General features: G+C 43.5%; 1 protein-coding gene across 6 annotated transcripts in view; it reads right to left on the bottom strand.

Annotated features, from left to right (window-relative positions):
* The window catches only part of IL16 (interleukin 16), a 108,356-nt gene that overhangs the window by 70,113 nt on the left and 21,401 nt on the right, over positions 1-16,842 (bottom strand). For 4 of the 6 annotated variants that reach the window (XM_030814904.1, XM_030814906.1, XM_030814905.1 and 1 more), the window contains exon 2: positions 11,184-11,596. In XM_030814904.1, the coding sequence (XP_030670764.1) occupies positions 11,184-11,495 (312 nt within the window). In that variant the 5' untranslated portion in view covers positions 11,496-11,596. Of the gene's footprint in view, positions 1-11,183; positions 11,597-16,842 lie in introns of those variants that run through there. The other 2 variants (XM_030814908.1, XM_030814907.1) reach the window with 2 other exon arrangements.

Below are 16,842 nucleotides of genomic sequence, written 5' to 3'. Positions count from 1 at the left end.
ATGGTTTACTACTACTTCCTCCCAGTTTCCTTTTTTTTTTTTGAGATGGAGTCTCCCTCTGTCACCCAGGCTGGAGTGCAATGGTGCAATCTCGGCTCACTGCAACCTCCACTTCCCGGGTTCAAGCAGTTCTCCCTGCCTCAGCCTCCCGAGTAGCTGGGATTACAGGCACCTACCACCAGGCCTGGCTAATTTTTGTGTATTTAGTAGAGACAGGGTTTCGCCATGTTGGCCAGGCTGCTCTCAAACTCCTGACCTCAGATGATCCACCCGCCTCAGCCTCCCAAAGTGTTGTAATTACAGGCATGAGCCACCGCGCCTGGCCTTATTCTCCTCTTCTTTTCTACCTAACTCCTCTTCACTAACCAAATGATGTTCTGCCAGAGCTAATGAAATTCAAAAGGCCAACTCCTAAAACTAGCTTTCAGGAATAGTACAAAATGTCTTCTGGCAATAAAAACAGCAACTAGAAATCACATGGAATTGGGGAGACAGTCAGCAAGTGAAGATTAATCATACCTGTGGGCAGCCCCTCCTTGCTTCCTGCACATGGGCCACCCTTGCCTCCCTCCTCATCCTCCCACACACTCAGGGGATACAGCTGGCTCTGTGGGAGTCCTAGAGCCCCAAGCTTCCCCCTCAGTGGCTGCTCTCAGCATCCATAAGTCGCTCTTCTGTGGCAGGAAGAGGCAGGCAGCCAAAAGATTGGGTTTCCCGCTTGCCAAGAAGGCCCAGGCCCCAAAGCCACAGGCTGAGTTGCTCACAGGCAGCAAAGCAAAGGCTTTTGTCTGCTGAAGGAAGGCCTTGACCACCTTTTCTCCAACCACAGCACATGCCAGAGATTCAGACGACTGATCTGACCTCATCAAATCCTGAGTCATGCTATATGAGTGGTGACACTATCTGACCAATTACTTTGAATTTTTAAAGAAAGCAAGATTTTCCACTCTGTGGAGGTCATTCTCATGTGGATAAAGCATTTCACATCTTTTTAGGAGGGCAGCTCTGAAGTGGGGACCTCCTACACATTTGGTCTCATCTGCTGCTGTCTTTCTTCCAGATCTAGTGCCCTGTAACTCCATATCCCACCCAATGGGGATGCCCAAAGCAATATCCAGTGTAAAGCCATGTGTTGACTCAAATAAACAAATGCAAGTTTGGGCCATGTGAATAGACTTTCTGCCTTAAGGGTGGTCTCATTATACCCATTTATGGGTATAATGCCACTCCTTTCACAAACATTTATAGAGCCATTATTATGTGCCGTTCCCGGTCTCATTCAGTTCTGTGCTCCACCGAGTCGTAAAAAGAGTACCGGCTCCAGAGTGAGTAAACATGGGGTTCCAGGTCTACTTTGTGACCTGCTAACATTCAACTGGAGAGAAACTGAGAAATGGGAGGCATCAGACTCCACTGGGAGAGATTGTGCCCCTGATACAGTTTAGATGTTTGTCTCCTCCAAATCTCATGCTGAAAGGTGATCCCCAGTGTTGGATGTGGGGCCTAGTGGGAGGTGTTTGGGTCACTGGGGGCAGATTCCTCATGAATGGCTTTGTGCTCTTTTTGCGGTCATGAGTTCACATGAGATCTGGTTGTTAAAAAGAGTCTGGGACCTCCCCTCTCTCTCTTGCTCCCTCTCTTGCCACGTGACACAACTGCTCCCCCTTTGTCTTCCATCATGAGTAAAATCTTCCTGCGGCCTCACCAGAAGCCGAGTAGATGCTGGTCCCGTGCTTGTATAGCTTGCAGAATGGTGAGCCAAATAAACCCCTTTTCTTTTAAAATTACCCAGTCTCAGGCATTCCTTTATAGAAATGCAAAATGGACTAACACAGCCTCCAACCTTATCTTTTCTCTGGGTCTGTACTATCAGTGGAGAATCACACCACTGGTATGCACAGTTCAAGGCTGGAGGGGTGCCAGGGTAGCTGTTTACTGGGCATGGGGGCAGTGATTAGAGAACTACAGGTGTTCACATACATGCATTTATGGCCCCTACTGGTGATGAACAGTGCTGAGAGCGGTACAAGAAAAGGGATCCTAGCTGGCAGCCAGGAGCCATGAAATGGCTCTTCCTACACCATCACCTTCCAGTGCAAAACTCTGAGGAGTCCAAGAAATCAGTTGAACTTGGCCATCCAAGTTCTTACAAAGGTATATTTGTCAATGTAGGAAGGTAGAACATGTATTTTTAACATATTTTACCTTGACTTGTAACTTTTTAGACACTTAACATGTAGATCTCATGTGTACTTTCACTCCAGGGCCTATCTGTGTTAGAGGCAGCCTGCTGCAGGCAGAAAGGAAGTGATCTTACTGAGAAACACATAAATGCAGGAAGGAATGAAAAATGATGGAAAATGTAAACATGTAAGTTAATGTACATGAATATTGACTCTATAGAATAATAATGATATAGTCTGGAGTTTTAAATATATGTAGAATTAAAATGCATGACAATACCAAAAAGTGGGCAAGTATAAATGGAGTTGTGTGTCTGAAGGTTTTAGCATTATTTGAGAACTAGTAAAAAGTACAAATTTATATAAGACTAATATATTAAGACTGTATGTTGTATATTTTAATGATTAAAAAAGTAAAATAAATTATAGCTAACAAGCTAATCATAGGGGAAATGGAATAATAAAACTTATGTTAGTCCAAAAGAGGGCAAGAAGAGAGAGAAAACAGAATATAAAACACTTGAGACAATTAGACACCAAATAATAAGAGAGTACACATAGATCTAAACACATCTGAAATGATATTAAATGTAAATAGTGTAAACACCTATAATTATAAAGACAAAGACTGAAGGAAGAACAACATAATTATATGATGCTTGCATGTGATATACTTTAAATATGTGAACACAGATTGAAGATAAAGGAGGAAAAAAGATATACCATGCAACCACTCACCAAAAGATAGTGGTGAAGCTATACTAGTAACAGACAATTTTTTCAGAAAAAACCAGCACTAGTCAAAAGAATATTTCAAAATTGTAAGAGCATTTATCAACAAAGAAAACATAAAAAGTTATAAAAGTCTATGCATATAAAGTATAGCTTCAAAATATATAAGGCAAAAATTGACAGAACTAAAAGGAGAAACAGACCAATCTACAATAATAATGAGAGGCTTTAACATGCTTCTTTCAGTAAATAATTGAGAGCTGGAATTGATAAAGTTAAAAAAGATTGGGAAAATAGCTAACAAGCTATTCATAGGGGAAATGGGTAGAAAAATATCTTCTCTATTTGACTATTCATGCAAATTAATGGTTATTGTGGAATTTGACCTAATAGACAAATGTAGAAGATGGCACTCAACAAATATATATGTATATACAGATATATATATGTATACACATACACAGACATATATACACATTTTGTGTGTGTATATATGTGTGTGTGTATATATACATGTATATATATTCTCAACAAATTTCCAGTGATTAAAATCACTCACAATACATTCTCTTCTTTAACTATGGAACAATTAGTCTAGGAATCAATCAAGACACACACACACACACACACACACACACACATATACACACAGAAAGAGAAGACATATGTATCAGTATTAGGAATGAAAAATGAACATCACTATGGTTTTTACCAATGCCTAAAAAATAACAAGTATACACACACATGCAAATCAATATAAGTAAAGCTGAGAAAATGTGAGTAACATTAATGGTTTGTATCAAAATCAATATGCTGGTTGTGCTACTGTACTAGAGTTATGCAAAATGTTACTTTTGGGGGAAACTGGGAAAAGGTACACAGGATCTTTCTATTATTCTTTATAACTTTATGTAAATCTACAACAATCTCAAAATTTGAGTAAAAATATAAGATTTTTATTAACAACTTCATGCTAATAAATTTGGAAATTCAGATGAAACAAATTCTCAGAAGAAAAATGCATCTTACCAACACTGATATCAAAAGAAGTTGAAAATTTGTATAGTCCTATTTCTACTAAATAAATACAACGATAATTTAAAACCTTTCCAAAAAGAAATCTCTAGTCCCAGATGGCTCATAGGTGAATTCTTCAACCATTTTTAAAAAGTATAGCACCAATGTAAGTCAAAGTATTCCAGAAAATGGAAAAGAGAAGGTATTTCCTAACTCATTTCATGAGGTAAAAATACCCATAGTTTGGATACCAGATCAAAACATTACCAGAAAGGAAAGTGTTAGGTTATCTCTCTCATAAACACAAGTGGCAACAATTACTAACAAAATATTAGCATATCAAATCCAGAGTTATATTAAAAGGACAATACTTCATAGCTAAATTGAGTTTATTCCAGGAAGACAAGGTTGTTTCAACATTCAAAAAAGTCAATTGGTGCAATTCACTACATGAAAAAGTAAAGTATAAAACTCCATACGAGCCTCTCAATAAATGCAGAAAAAAATCATTTCACAAAATTCAACAATTCATGTTGGGGGGGGGGGGGCAAAATAAAACCTCTGCCAATTGTGAACAGAGGCAAACTTCCTTAATCCAATGAAGGGTAGCCACAAAAAAAACTACAGCAAACATCATATGTACTGACATAGTAATAATGAAACTTTCCCCTTGAGATTAGGAATGAGCCAAGGATGCCTGTTATCACCACTTCTATTCAACATTGCACTGTAGGCCCTAGCCTGTAAAATAAAGGGGAAAAAAGTATAAAAATTGGAAGGGGAGAAATAGAGCTCTGCTTATTCAGAAATGGTAGGTAATGATTGGGTATGCTGAAAAATCAACAACAACAAAAAATCTCCAATCAAACTTTGCAGAAATACATCATGTAAAGGGATTGGAATATCAAGTACTGTAAAGATGTTAGTCTTCTTCAGATTGATCTATAAAGCCAATGCAATTCCAATAAAAATTCCAATGGAAAAACCAAGTCTAGTTTTAAGAACAAATGTGGAGGACTTACATGACCAAATATCATAAAGCTTATTAGAAAGCTTCAGTAAATTGAACTGTGCAAAAATAGGAAAAATAAAATACTAATGGATCAGAATAGAGAAACCAGAAATAAATCTATACATATGTGATCCTCGACTTATAAAAGAGATGACACTGCTGTGCAGTGGGGTGATGACAGGATTTCCAAAAAATGGTGTTGACTTCATTGGATATTCATGTAGGAAAAAAGTTAGCAGCTAACTCACAGCATATACAAAAATTTATTTAATGTGAATTAAAGATCCAATTGTGAAACATAAAACAACCAAGCTTCTAGAAAAAACATGAGGAAATATCTTTATGACCTTGGGGTAGGCCGAGCACAGTGGCTCACTCTTGTAATCCCAGCACTGTGGGAGGCCAAGGTGAGTGGATTGCTTGAATGCAGAAGTTTGAGAACAGCCTGGGCAACATGGTGAAACCCTACCTCTACAAAAAATACAAAAATTAGCCAGGCATGGTGGCATGTGCCTGTAGTCCCAACTACTCAGGAGACTGAAAGGGGGCATCACTTGAGCCTGGGAGGTTGAGGTTGTGGTGAGCCCGTGTTCATGCCATTGCATCCCAGCCTGGGTGACAAAGCAAGACCCTGTCGTGAGAGAGAGAGAGAGAGAGACCGACCTTGGGGTAGATCTCCCCTCCCCTCCCCTCCCCTCCCCTCCTCTCTTCTTCTCTCCTCTCCTTTCCTGCCCACCTGCTTGCCTTCCTTTTTTCAGAGACAAGGTATTGTTATGCTATGTTGCTATGTTATGTTATTGTTATATTATGTTATATTGTTATGTTGGCCAGGCTGGTCTCAAAACCTCCTTGGGTTCAAGGGATCCACCTATCTCAGCCTCCCAAAATTCTGGGATCACAGGCGTGAGCCACTGTGCCAAGCCAGAAAATGATTTATTTGTGAATCTGGGGCCAGGTTTGACTTCTGAGATGTAGGAGTGATCCCTCTCACTCCTGCCTCCAGCTTTCTCTCCCCTTCCTCCACTGTCTCCCTCTGCATTTTCACCTCCATCTTCACCTGCACCCCCCATGCTCTGATGCCCTTTAACTCTCCAGGGAATCCTACCTTTGTCCGCCACCCATGTATACTGAGCCTCCTGGAGAGGTAGGCAGGAGAGTCAGCTTGACCAGAGCTCATTTGCTCATTTCTAAGATTGCTTAGATTTCACAGAAATCTTAACTGTACCCATTCCTTCTAGGGAAGCTCCATAACGAAGGGTATAAATCCTATTATTGTGGAATGTTCTAGGGAAACGAAAGGTAACCTAGAAGTCTCTTTGTAGGATATAATTCCCCCACTACTCATTCTCTGGATGAGACCTTTCCTTAAGAAAACGGAGCAAGGAACGCCATTCAGGTTGGGGAAGAGATAAGGGACAGGATTAACTATGCTTACACCTGCCCCCTTCTCTAGACTGCAAGTTCCCTGAGGGTATAATATCAAATCTATTTCTTTATCTCCAGAGGATAGCTCATAACAGGTCCCTGCCAATGTCTGAAGAAAGAGAAAGAAATAAGGAAGAAAGGAGAAGGAAGAGAGGAAAGAGGAGAGGGAGAGTTTAAGCTTTCGTTCCCTCTAACTGAGCTGCCTTCCATTTGGCCTTAACATCCTACTTTAAGAGCATTTAAAAATATTCTTCCCATTTGCAAACAGACAGGGGCTGGAGTAGCCAGTGAGTCCCTGTATTCCTTCTTTCAAAGTTCTAAGTCTGATAACTTGTATTTGCTTTTGTTTGTTAACTTAGGAAGCCTGCCTTTTGACATTGTTCCATTTGAATTCAACTCCAGGGGTCTAGAAGCTCCCCCAGAACAAACAGCCCTAATCAGTACTTTAATGCACAACACACATTCAAATGCTTAATTAGTTTGGATTCTTCATGCCCATGCCCCGCTTTGGCACATCCTGGGGCATTAATTTACCCAGTCTTTTCTGGGCCAAACACAACCCATCCAATAAGGCTTTAAAAAAAAAAAGTTGGCTGTTTATATAACTTCCTCTTCTTTAATTTTTATACTAGGCATTTCCAGAGGAGAGGCTAACGTCACAGGGCCTCATTTCAGATGTTGTTTTGAAATCAGTGTAACCATGGCATTGCTGGAGACTGCAGAGTTCATCTGGGCCAACTGAGTCATGCCTGGGTGCAGGGCCACTCTGGCGAGGGGAGGCAGGGAGGGAGGCAGACAGGGCATGGACTAGAGTATCCCTGTGAGAAGGGAGAAGTGAGTGGGTGTGGGCTATTGAGCACTCTGAGCTTCTCCAGAAAGGATATGAGGACCTGCTGTTGCCTTTGGCCTTGCCGACCTGGCACCTTTGACTGCAGGACTTGCTTAGACAACTGAAACCCTCCCTTGCTTAGAATTCACTCTCGGATCTTTAAGGATCACCTGTGCTCCTTAAAAAAAAGAACAAGAGAGCTCAGGTTCTGAATTGGACAATGCCCCTCTCTGTTGTCCCAGTTCATCCCTGCCTCAAACTTGACTCCGCTGTGCTCATCACCTCTTCTGCCACCCCCAGCAAATTCTTCCAAGCCCCTGTGAGCTCCTGCAAGCCCCTGCGAGCCCATATCCCTCTGCCCATTCTCACCTCTTACCACCATCCAGACTGGTTTCCTGGAATATCCTGCTTTCAACAGCCACCTGCCCCAGGACGCCCCTCCCCACACTGTCTGCCCTCCTCGGTGAACCCAGGATTTCCCTGACAAGTCTGTGCCTGCACTTTGGCCACATCAGAAATAAGAATGATCTGGTTTGTCCCTGTCTCCATCACTATCCTCTGAGCACCATCAACGATTAACTCTTGCACACTGTCCAGCACATTGAAGAGACTCAATAAATGTGATTGAATTCATTAAGTGCTTAATTCCTCAGAATTAGTGCCCCCAGGCTAAAATAGAAATAATCATCATCATAATATTTATCAAGCAATTACTATGTGCAGTGTTCTGTTTTAGGTGAATTTTCTCATGTAAGTGCCTATAATGTTATCCTTATAATATCCATATGAGATATATACTATTTTTAACTTTCTCCATTTAACAGGTGAGAAAACTGAGGCACAGAGAGGTAAAGTGGATTGTCTAGGATTACACAGCTAGTAACTGAGAAAGTCAGACCACAACCCAGGCAGTCAGATTAATGAGCCCACACCCCTAACCCATGTGTCATATTGCTGTTCAGAAATAGCAATACTGCTATTATTATATTAGTATATGTATATTTGATGATATGCATCATTAACATATTCTACTACCTTCCTCCCAAGGTTTGGGGGAAAGGAAGACAATGAGATGAGAGTCGTGAAAACATTTTTAAAACCAAAATATGGACCGGGTGCGGTGGCTCACTCCCCCAAGCACTTTGGGAGGCCAAGGCAGGCAGATCACTTGAGGTCAGGAGTTTGAAACCAGCTCAGCCAACATAGTGAAACCCCATTTCTACTAAAAATATTTTTAAAATTAGCTGGACGTAGTGGCAGGCTCCTGTAATCCCAGCTACTCTGGAGGCTGAGGCAGGAGAATCGCTTGATCCCAGGAGGCAGAGGTTGCAATGAGCTGAGATCGCACCACTGTACTCCAGCCTGGGCAACAGAGCGAGACTCTGTCTCAAAAAAAAAAAAAAAAAAATGTGGTGCACATGTGAATCACAAAGAGATGAAAAGGTGAAGTTTGTTCTTTCCCCTGCCCGGGTCCCTCCCCATGCCCACCCCTTCCCTGTGCCATCTAGCCATTCCCAAGTATCCAACCTCCTGCTGTGGAATAGGTACAAGGACAGAGTGCTAGATGTGCTCACCTGTGCCCGGAGACCCCAGCATAAGCACTCAGACCTCTCTTCTCCTGTCTTTGCAGACGCATGTCCCTTCACCTGGAATTCTCTCCCATCCACCTCTGCTTAGTACAATTGCGCACCCTTAAGAGCACAGCTCACCATTTTCCTGACCATTTTGCCAGCCCGTCCTGTTTTGCATGTTGGGACAGGGCGCCTCCTTCCCCTACTACCCCCAGGTGCTCAGGCTGCAACTTGCAGTTGAAGCTTATGTCTCTCATTCTCTCACATGCTACATCCTTGCATCAACAAATCCCTACCTTGGCCATTCTCAGCGCCTCTACCACCACCACCTCAGTCCAAGCCACGTCATTTCTGGCCTGGGTTATTGCTGCAGTCCCCCTCACTGGTCTCCCTACACTCCATTCTCCACTGAGCAGTCAGAGAGCTCCTTTTAAAGCACCAATCTGAGCATGTCACTTTCCTACTCAAAATCCTCCAATGGCTTCCCATCCTTCGTAGAATAAAATTCCAAGTCCTTGCCACAGCCCTTGTTCTGGTCCCTGGCTGCCACCTCAACTTGGTCTTCCACCATCCTCCTCTTTCGTCTTTACCCCAGGCATACTGGTCTCCTTCATGCTCCCAAGCACACTCTTGCTTCCTGTCTTTGAACATGCTGTTCCCACTGCCTGCAATGCCCTTCCCCAGGTGGTCACGTGATGCACCCCTCCATTCAGGTCCTTGCCAAAATGTCACATCTTTAGAGAAGGCTTTGTGATTACCTTTTCAACAAAAAGCAGTAACCCCTCCTCATCACTCTCTATCCCCTTATCCTGCTTAATATGTCTTCATAGTCCTTCACTATTTAATATAATATTATATTATATATCAAGTTGTTATTATCTGTATCCCCAAATCAGAACAAAAGTTGCAATAGGGCAAGGACTGAGTCTGTTTTGCTCACTCCCATGCCTGGCTTAAGTATTTACTGAATGAAGGAAGGAATGACAGCACCCCCAGAGACGTGCTGCCTTTTTCCTTTGAGCCTCCCACAGCCCTCCTACACCCCTCTTGTAGTGTATTTTTCACTCTATTTTAAGTTATTTCAGGGCAGAGACTGGACCCCCACTGTGCCTTGCAGATAATAGGTGCTCAGGAAATACCTACGATATTAAATGGAAGCATGTGAATAATCCATTCTAGGATTCTGCTGAGGTCTTGAAATAATTTTTGAATTTCATTTAGGTGAGCACTAATCTAGATATATTCATAATGTCACTAATACATTTGACTCTCAGTTGGTGGATTGGATTTTTTCACATCATTAACGGCAGCCCGGGAGCCTGGCGAGCCTCCCCCAAACCCACTGGGCTGATGGCTTCTCCTTCTACCCAATTAAGTGAGTGCAGGACATATTAATAGAAGTCACATCATGGGTTATAGAGCAGACTGGGCTGGGTGAGGTTCTTAAGGATGCTGTGGAGTCCTTAAGGCCCTTAACACAAATGTTGTTTATTATGCGTGTTAAATAGTGATTTCCCTCCTGAAGAAGGCAAGCTGTACAGAGGTGACAGACGCCTTTCAAAGGTACTGGAATGCCTTCCCTATTTATATTCATAGACTGGCAGTAGGCTACAGGAGAAATGTCTCTATGTGGGCTCATCACTGAGTTAGCAGCACTGACCCCATGGTTCAGGGCCATTTGGACCCTTGAGAAATCTCACCTTTGCTAGAAGCCACAGCACTTGATAGCAAAATATTTTACTCAGTCTAGATTTCTGGTATTCTGCAATCTCCATCTCATTATGATGACAAAAATTGAAATATGATATAACAGAAAGGAAAACATTCTGAATTCTGGCAGGTCCCCAAACACTGCTTATTTCCCTCTCCCCTATTGATGGCTCCACTTGCCACCTTCAGCATCTACACCTATGCTGAAAATGGCAGAGGGTACCTGGAAAATGTTCACAGTCAGCATTCAGGGAACAAACTCACTCATCCAGCACCCCTTACCTTGCTTGCCATAAGGCCTCCTTCTCTGCCCAGGCCCTATAAGTCTGTTTCTATAAGTCTACAAGAAAGATGTGATTTGGCCTGCCTATGGTATGCTCTATTAATGCCTGTCTAGAGAAGAGAGCTTCCCAGTGTATTGACTACTGCATCTGGCATTTTCCATCAGGGATCTAGACTCAGTTTACCTTGGAGTGACATAGTGCTTCCCTGAACCTCTCAAGCAGGAAGGTTAACTGAGCCTGATTCACTCCCATACTCATTGTTATAGTTCCACTGGGCCCTGCCTCAACTTTTTTCTTGCTCTCTTTCAGAATTATAACTCTGCAGCTTCCTGATTTTTGAATAAATGGATTCAAAGACTTTAATTCACAGCACCAGAAACCAACTGCAGGCTCTTTCAGGCCTGCAAAGCCTGGGCATACCTTCATGAAGAATATCCTCCTACAGGTCTTGCCTCGATCACTCCCAGCTGCCTGGAGTTGAGCAGCCTCAGAGGCCAGTGCTAGATCAGGAATGCTGCTGGGCCCAGCCTCCGATGTGTCTGCCAGCTGCACAGATGAGTGGAAAATTCCCTCCTTGCCCTGGGCCAAGGAAATCTCAAAGGGATCAGGATATTTCTCATCAGGGCTAGAGCCATCGTCACTGGTCTTAGCATTACAGAGCATCAGGGACCTGGAGATGGACCGAAATTTTGCGGATTTTCTGCTCTTTCCAGTGCGGCTGTGCGACTCCATCCTCAAAGAGGAAGTGAAGCTGCCTTTCTTCCTTTCCTGGTCTCTGGCCCTTGGCTGACGGGTGGCCACTGGACAGGGCTTAGCTGCCACTTCATGAGTCCCTAGAGGAAAGAAGAAATGGGAAGAAGCAATGTGACTTGCTGCTGACAAGTGGAGCTGCACACGAGTCCTGGATCTGAGCCACAGGTTCTTGGTGCCCGTGAAGCAGGACAGATGGGCAGATCATCCTTTAAGATCACTGGCCCTTCCAGTGTGCCAGCCAAATGGGGCTCAGTTAACCCAAGCGGTTAACACCCACTCCACTCCCAGTGTCACGGAGACCTAGCCCCAGAGCTTCTCATTCTATAGACAGGGGAACTGAGGTGCAAGGAGGGGAAGTACCAACCCAAGGCACTAGCAGAAGAGCCAGTAATAAGTTCCAGGAGACAGTTTAGGGATCATAGAGCCTAGTACTTTGTGAGGTTTTTAAACTTGGAAGCCATTCTTTAAACAAAAGTGTGCGGTGAACTCCAGTCTATAGAGCAGACCAAAGATGGGAAAACCGAAGACTAAGTTCCACTTCCCTGGTCCCCTTGGTAACTCCACCCTTGGTAACTCCCATGGCATCTCCAAAGAAACCCCAGAATCCATGGAGCTGAGTCTGAAGACCACTAATGTCTTATGTCCTCCATTGACAGATGAAGAGCCCAAGGCTAGGAAGGTTGGAAGTCTTACCTAACACTGACCTGCCAGAGTTGATGTGAGCATAAAAGAAGGTGACACTTGGCAAGCGCCTGCCAAAGGGATGAGCACATAACAGGCTCCTGGCAAACATGAGTGCCTTTCTCCAGGCCTAAAGTCAAACACTTGGCCAGAGTCACGGTCAGGCCCAGGGGCTCCTGCTTCATCACCTATCCCCACTGGGTCAAATTCTCACAGCCAGAGAGACCAAAGATGGGCTTTCCAGTCAGGCCAACATCCTGGCTCAGCTTTGCCAAGAGGAGCCTCCCATGGATTCAGTTTCCATGAAGCAGGTGGCGAAAGGGGCCCTGATGCTGTATCCTAAAAAATTCTGACTCAGGCCCAAGCCACAAAAGAGAGGCTGTGGCCGGAACAACAAATTGTGGGATGCTCTTGGCCCATTGGTACTGCTGTTTGCGCACATCCAGTATTGAATAAGGAATAGCAGAGACCTAGTAACATTTCATTACATCAAAACCCTTTCACATATCCTCCAAAAAGAGAATTTCTGCCTAAAAGTAGACAGTTTTTCAACAAATTGCACACATTTATTGTTTTCTGTATTAGCTCTTTGATTTTATCAATTTATTCACCAACCATCCCAGTAATCAATAGCTATAAACAAAAATGAATTAATGATTGATTGAAAGTCTACAATATATCAGGCACTGTGCTTGATGCTTTAGTATAAATTAATTCGATTTTGATCCATTTTATCAAGGACCCTCTTGTCAACATGCCTAAGTTTTGTACTCTATGTCCTTCCATCTCAAATGATAGCAAAACTCCAATCACAGACAAATCCAAGCCTCTGCAGAGTTCATGCCTGACTGTGGGTCTCTAAGCCTTGAAGGAGACACTCTCACTCCTGAACAGATTGGCACCATGAAACATTTGTGGCCACCAACTGGGCCTCCAGCTCTGGCCAACAGTAGTACTGTTTCAGTAATCAGCTTGATAATACATTTCCAACAATATCTGTTCGAAAACTTCACTATGGTGTGCCAGGCATTGTTCTCATTGCTTTACTATTTAGTTCTCATAAACTCTCTGGTAGGCTCCATCAATATCCTCATTTTACAGAAGAGATACTAAGGCACAGGGAGGTTAGGTGACTTTCTCAAGATCACACAGCTAGGACTCAGTAAAAGCAGGAAGCAAACCAGGCAATCTGGCTCTTAAGCCTGCATGCTTTACCCTGGCTCTACCGTCTCATTGATTATTGCCTTTCTCACTTTTAGCCTCAGTCTCTTCCTCTGTGCTGGATCTTTATCCTCAGCACATGAACACACTCAAATCTTTTCTGTCTTTCAAACACTACATGTTAACTCCATGTCCTCCTCTTGTCACTTGCTTTTCCTTTATCCCCTTCATGGCTTCTTGAGCAAATTGTTCTGCACTTTGTACTTCCTCCCCTCATGCTTACCTCCTCTCCAAGCCTCAGCCCACAGAGTCAGCTTCCTTTCCCTACAGCCACTGAAACTGTTGTATCAGGTCTGCCTTTTACAAACCCCAGTGCCATGAACCAAAGTCCAGAGGCCAAATCTGCTTGGTTAAAAAACTTGCTACATTTTGAGAGGATTTGTTAACCAGTATATCAATGCTCAGATCCATTGGCAGAAGAATACATACGTTTCAAGCTTTTAGAGTAGTTTTCTCTTTTACCTCATTATTGCCTTTAGTTCCAGATGTCATCTTCCAAATGCAAATTGTGAATGTTCCTCTGCCCCCATCCCCAACCCAAGAGTTTCTCTGCATCCTGCCAATTCCACTTCCCAAAACTAGTGACTCTCCACACCAGCGTCGCTATAAATATGTCCAAACATCTTTCCATTTTGATCACTTCCTTAGGAGTTCCCATAGTTCACCAGGGTTTCACGGGGAAAGATATGTGTGTGTATGTGAGTGTGTGTGTGTGCGTGTGTGTGTGTGTGTGTGTGTGTGTTGGTCACAGCTAACACTGGTCCATTAGGCATTTGGAAATTTGTAAGATAATCAGTGCTGTGTTAAAATCCTTCTGGACTTTGCTGGTGCTAAACATGGAAGATATAAACATGGGGATGCTGAGGGCCACCATGTAGAGAGGCTGCCTGTGAGTGAAGCCAACACAGAAGGTACAGAACTCATAGAGATGGGGAGAGAGGTAGAGATAAAGGAAGGAGGCCAGAGAGAAAATCTGAGAGGGACTGAGTTCAGATGTTATCATATGGGCATCTAGATCCAGCCATGCCTGAAACCACATCAACCTATGCAGTTATGCAAACCAATAGACTTTCTTTTTGCTTTTTTTAAAAAAACCCTCCTGGAATAGTAGCTCTTCTCTCTGCCGTTGCTGGCATAAGGCATGGAAAACAATGACATCCAAGGGCCGAGAGGGTTTTTGAAACTCTCTTATCCCACCCCAAGCCTAGGAGAGAAGCCAGTCATACCCAGTCAAGGCCTCAACTCTGCCCCCTCCATCCCCCAGTGCCAGGTTCTGGTATAACAGCCTCTTGCATTCTTGTCCCACCAAGAATTGCCACAGTCTGCATGGGTTCTTGGAATGCAAACCCAATTCCTTTTCTCTTCCACATCCTCTTCCAACGTACAATAACTGTCCCAGCAATAGCAAGGTCACTCACTAGGCATTTTCCAGGACAAAAGAAACATTTGGGGACCTTTGGGGCTAGGTGCAAGGCTGTGTGCTTCACTCAGTGGTGGAATAGTTGGCTGCATGTAGCATTTAAGAGAACAGAGGGATCAAATTCCTTGGTGGAAACTGTGCTAATCCCAATGCACCATTTGCAGGAGTGTCTGATGAGTACTGGCAGCTTTGAAAAAATAAGCTCTTCCCAAGAGAATCACCACTTTCATGACCTAGGCTCTCATGTGGGATGGCAGGGCCCATGGGATGGGAGATGGCAATGAACCAGGGGGCAAGGCATTAATCCTTTGGTTAAGAGTGAAGGCAGTTTTCAAAATCGGCCTTGTCATTATGGAATTTTTTTTTTTTAAGGAAGAGAACAATTGCAAAAGAGCTGTAGTAGAGAAGCCAGAATTGGACTTCTGTGGGAGATTGCCTTCCCTCCAGGCCTGGCATCGAGAGAGAGGAAGGGAGAGAGAATAATTGAAAACACAGTGCTGTGGTCACATGGTTCAGCTTAGCTTCAGTAATTGAGCTCAGGACATTGGAACCAGCTATTGCTCCCTAATGGAACCAAATGTCAGCAGAGCTGGGGGGCAAGCCCATGCCATTCCTCTAGTCCAGCTGCCTTCGAAAGGTTGGAACTAATGAGCTTTCCCTTATTTTTCCCCAGGCTCTATGACAACTTGTCAAACTCTTGACAGATTTTCTCTGCCTCTGGTGGACCCTCCACAAGACAGCCTTGTGGGTCTCCTCCAGAGGATTCCGGCGGGGGGGTGCACAATGAAGGTTTCTAACATGGCTAAGCTAATGAGATCAGTTGCTTTTACTTCCCAGCAGAAAAACTGAGAAGAACTGCAACTCCCTAGAAAACTGCTCTCCAACTCCCTGGAGGCTTCCCCACGCCTCCCCAACTGGGCTAGTGTATTTGCTCTTTAATATCTTCCACAGAATACTAGATCTGGAAGGGGTCTCCCCATCACATCTTGGGTAAGGACACTGTGCCAAAAAAAAGTGGGACAGGACTGACTCATCATCATGGTTATCAGTATATGTTTTTACCGTGGCAGAGCTGTCATTTATTTAGAAAATGCAGAGCCAAAAGGATAGAGCTGAATTGAAAAGAAATGGATAGTTCCTCCCCTTTAAAGAAGTTCAGAAAACTTGCAGAATATGTACTGTGAAGCAGGATCCGTTAGTCTGTCCCTCCGTTCCTCCTCCTTCCTTCCTTCCTTTTCATTTTTTTTTTCTTTCCACAAGCACTTGTTGAGAAACTGTCATGTGCCTATTTTTGTGCTAGGCAAAGCTAACCTATTAGAGGAAAGGCCACAGTATTTCCATCTGGATAAAATACATTTAACTCACTGGAGATCTCTGGGAGGGTAAATAACCATATGGAGAGAGAAGAACTAGCTGGTAAAACGTGTTTCCGATTGCTGAATTCTCCAACAGTGTCCTACATCAAAGGCAATTTTTAAAGTTTGGTCACTCTAGCCCAGGGGGTAATTTTTGTCTTTGTCAATTAAAGAATAACTCAATGATAAGATATGAATAAATGTATGGTTCTTTCTCTTTCTAAAAGAATATTTTAGGTGGGGTACAGTGGCTCACGCCTGTAATCCCGACACTTTGGGATGCCGAGGCAGGTGATTTGCTTGAGCTCAGGAGTTCAAGGGCAGCCTGGGCAACCTGGTGAAACCCTGTCTTTACCAAAAATACAAAAACAAACAAAAAAAAAACAAACAAAAAAAACTAGCCAGCGTGATGGCATGTGCCTGTGGTCCCAGCTACTCAGGAGGCTGAGATGGAGAGATTGCTTGAGCCTGGGAGGTGGAGGCTTCAGGGAGCCGAAATCACAGCACTGCACTCCAGCCTGGGCAACAGTGAGACCCTGTCTCGAAAAAAAAGAAGTATCTTTAATAGGATTCCATTGGATCTGCAGCTGGGAGTAGTTCTGTGTATGTCTCTATACACTGTACAGAGGACTAGGAAGACAATGTCTCT

The sequence above is a fragment of the Nomascus leucogenys genome, chromosome 6, assembly GCF_006542625.1.
Source record: "Nomascus leucogenys isolate Asia chromosome 6, Asia_NLE_v1, whole genome shotgun sequence".
NCBI classification, from domain to species: Eukaryota; Metazoa; Chordata; class Mammalia; order Primates; family Hylobatidae; genus Nomascus; species Nomascus leucogenys.
The sequence above is the reverse complement of the archived record's forward strand: the minus strand, read 5'-3'. Positions and strand labels throughout refer to the sequence as shown.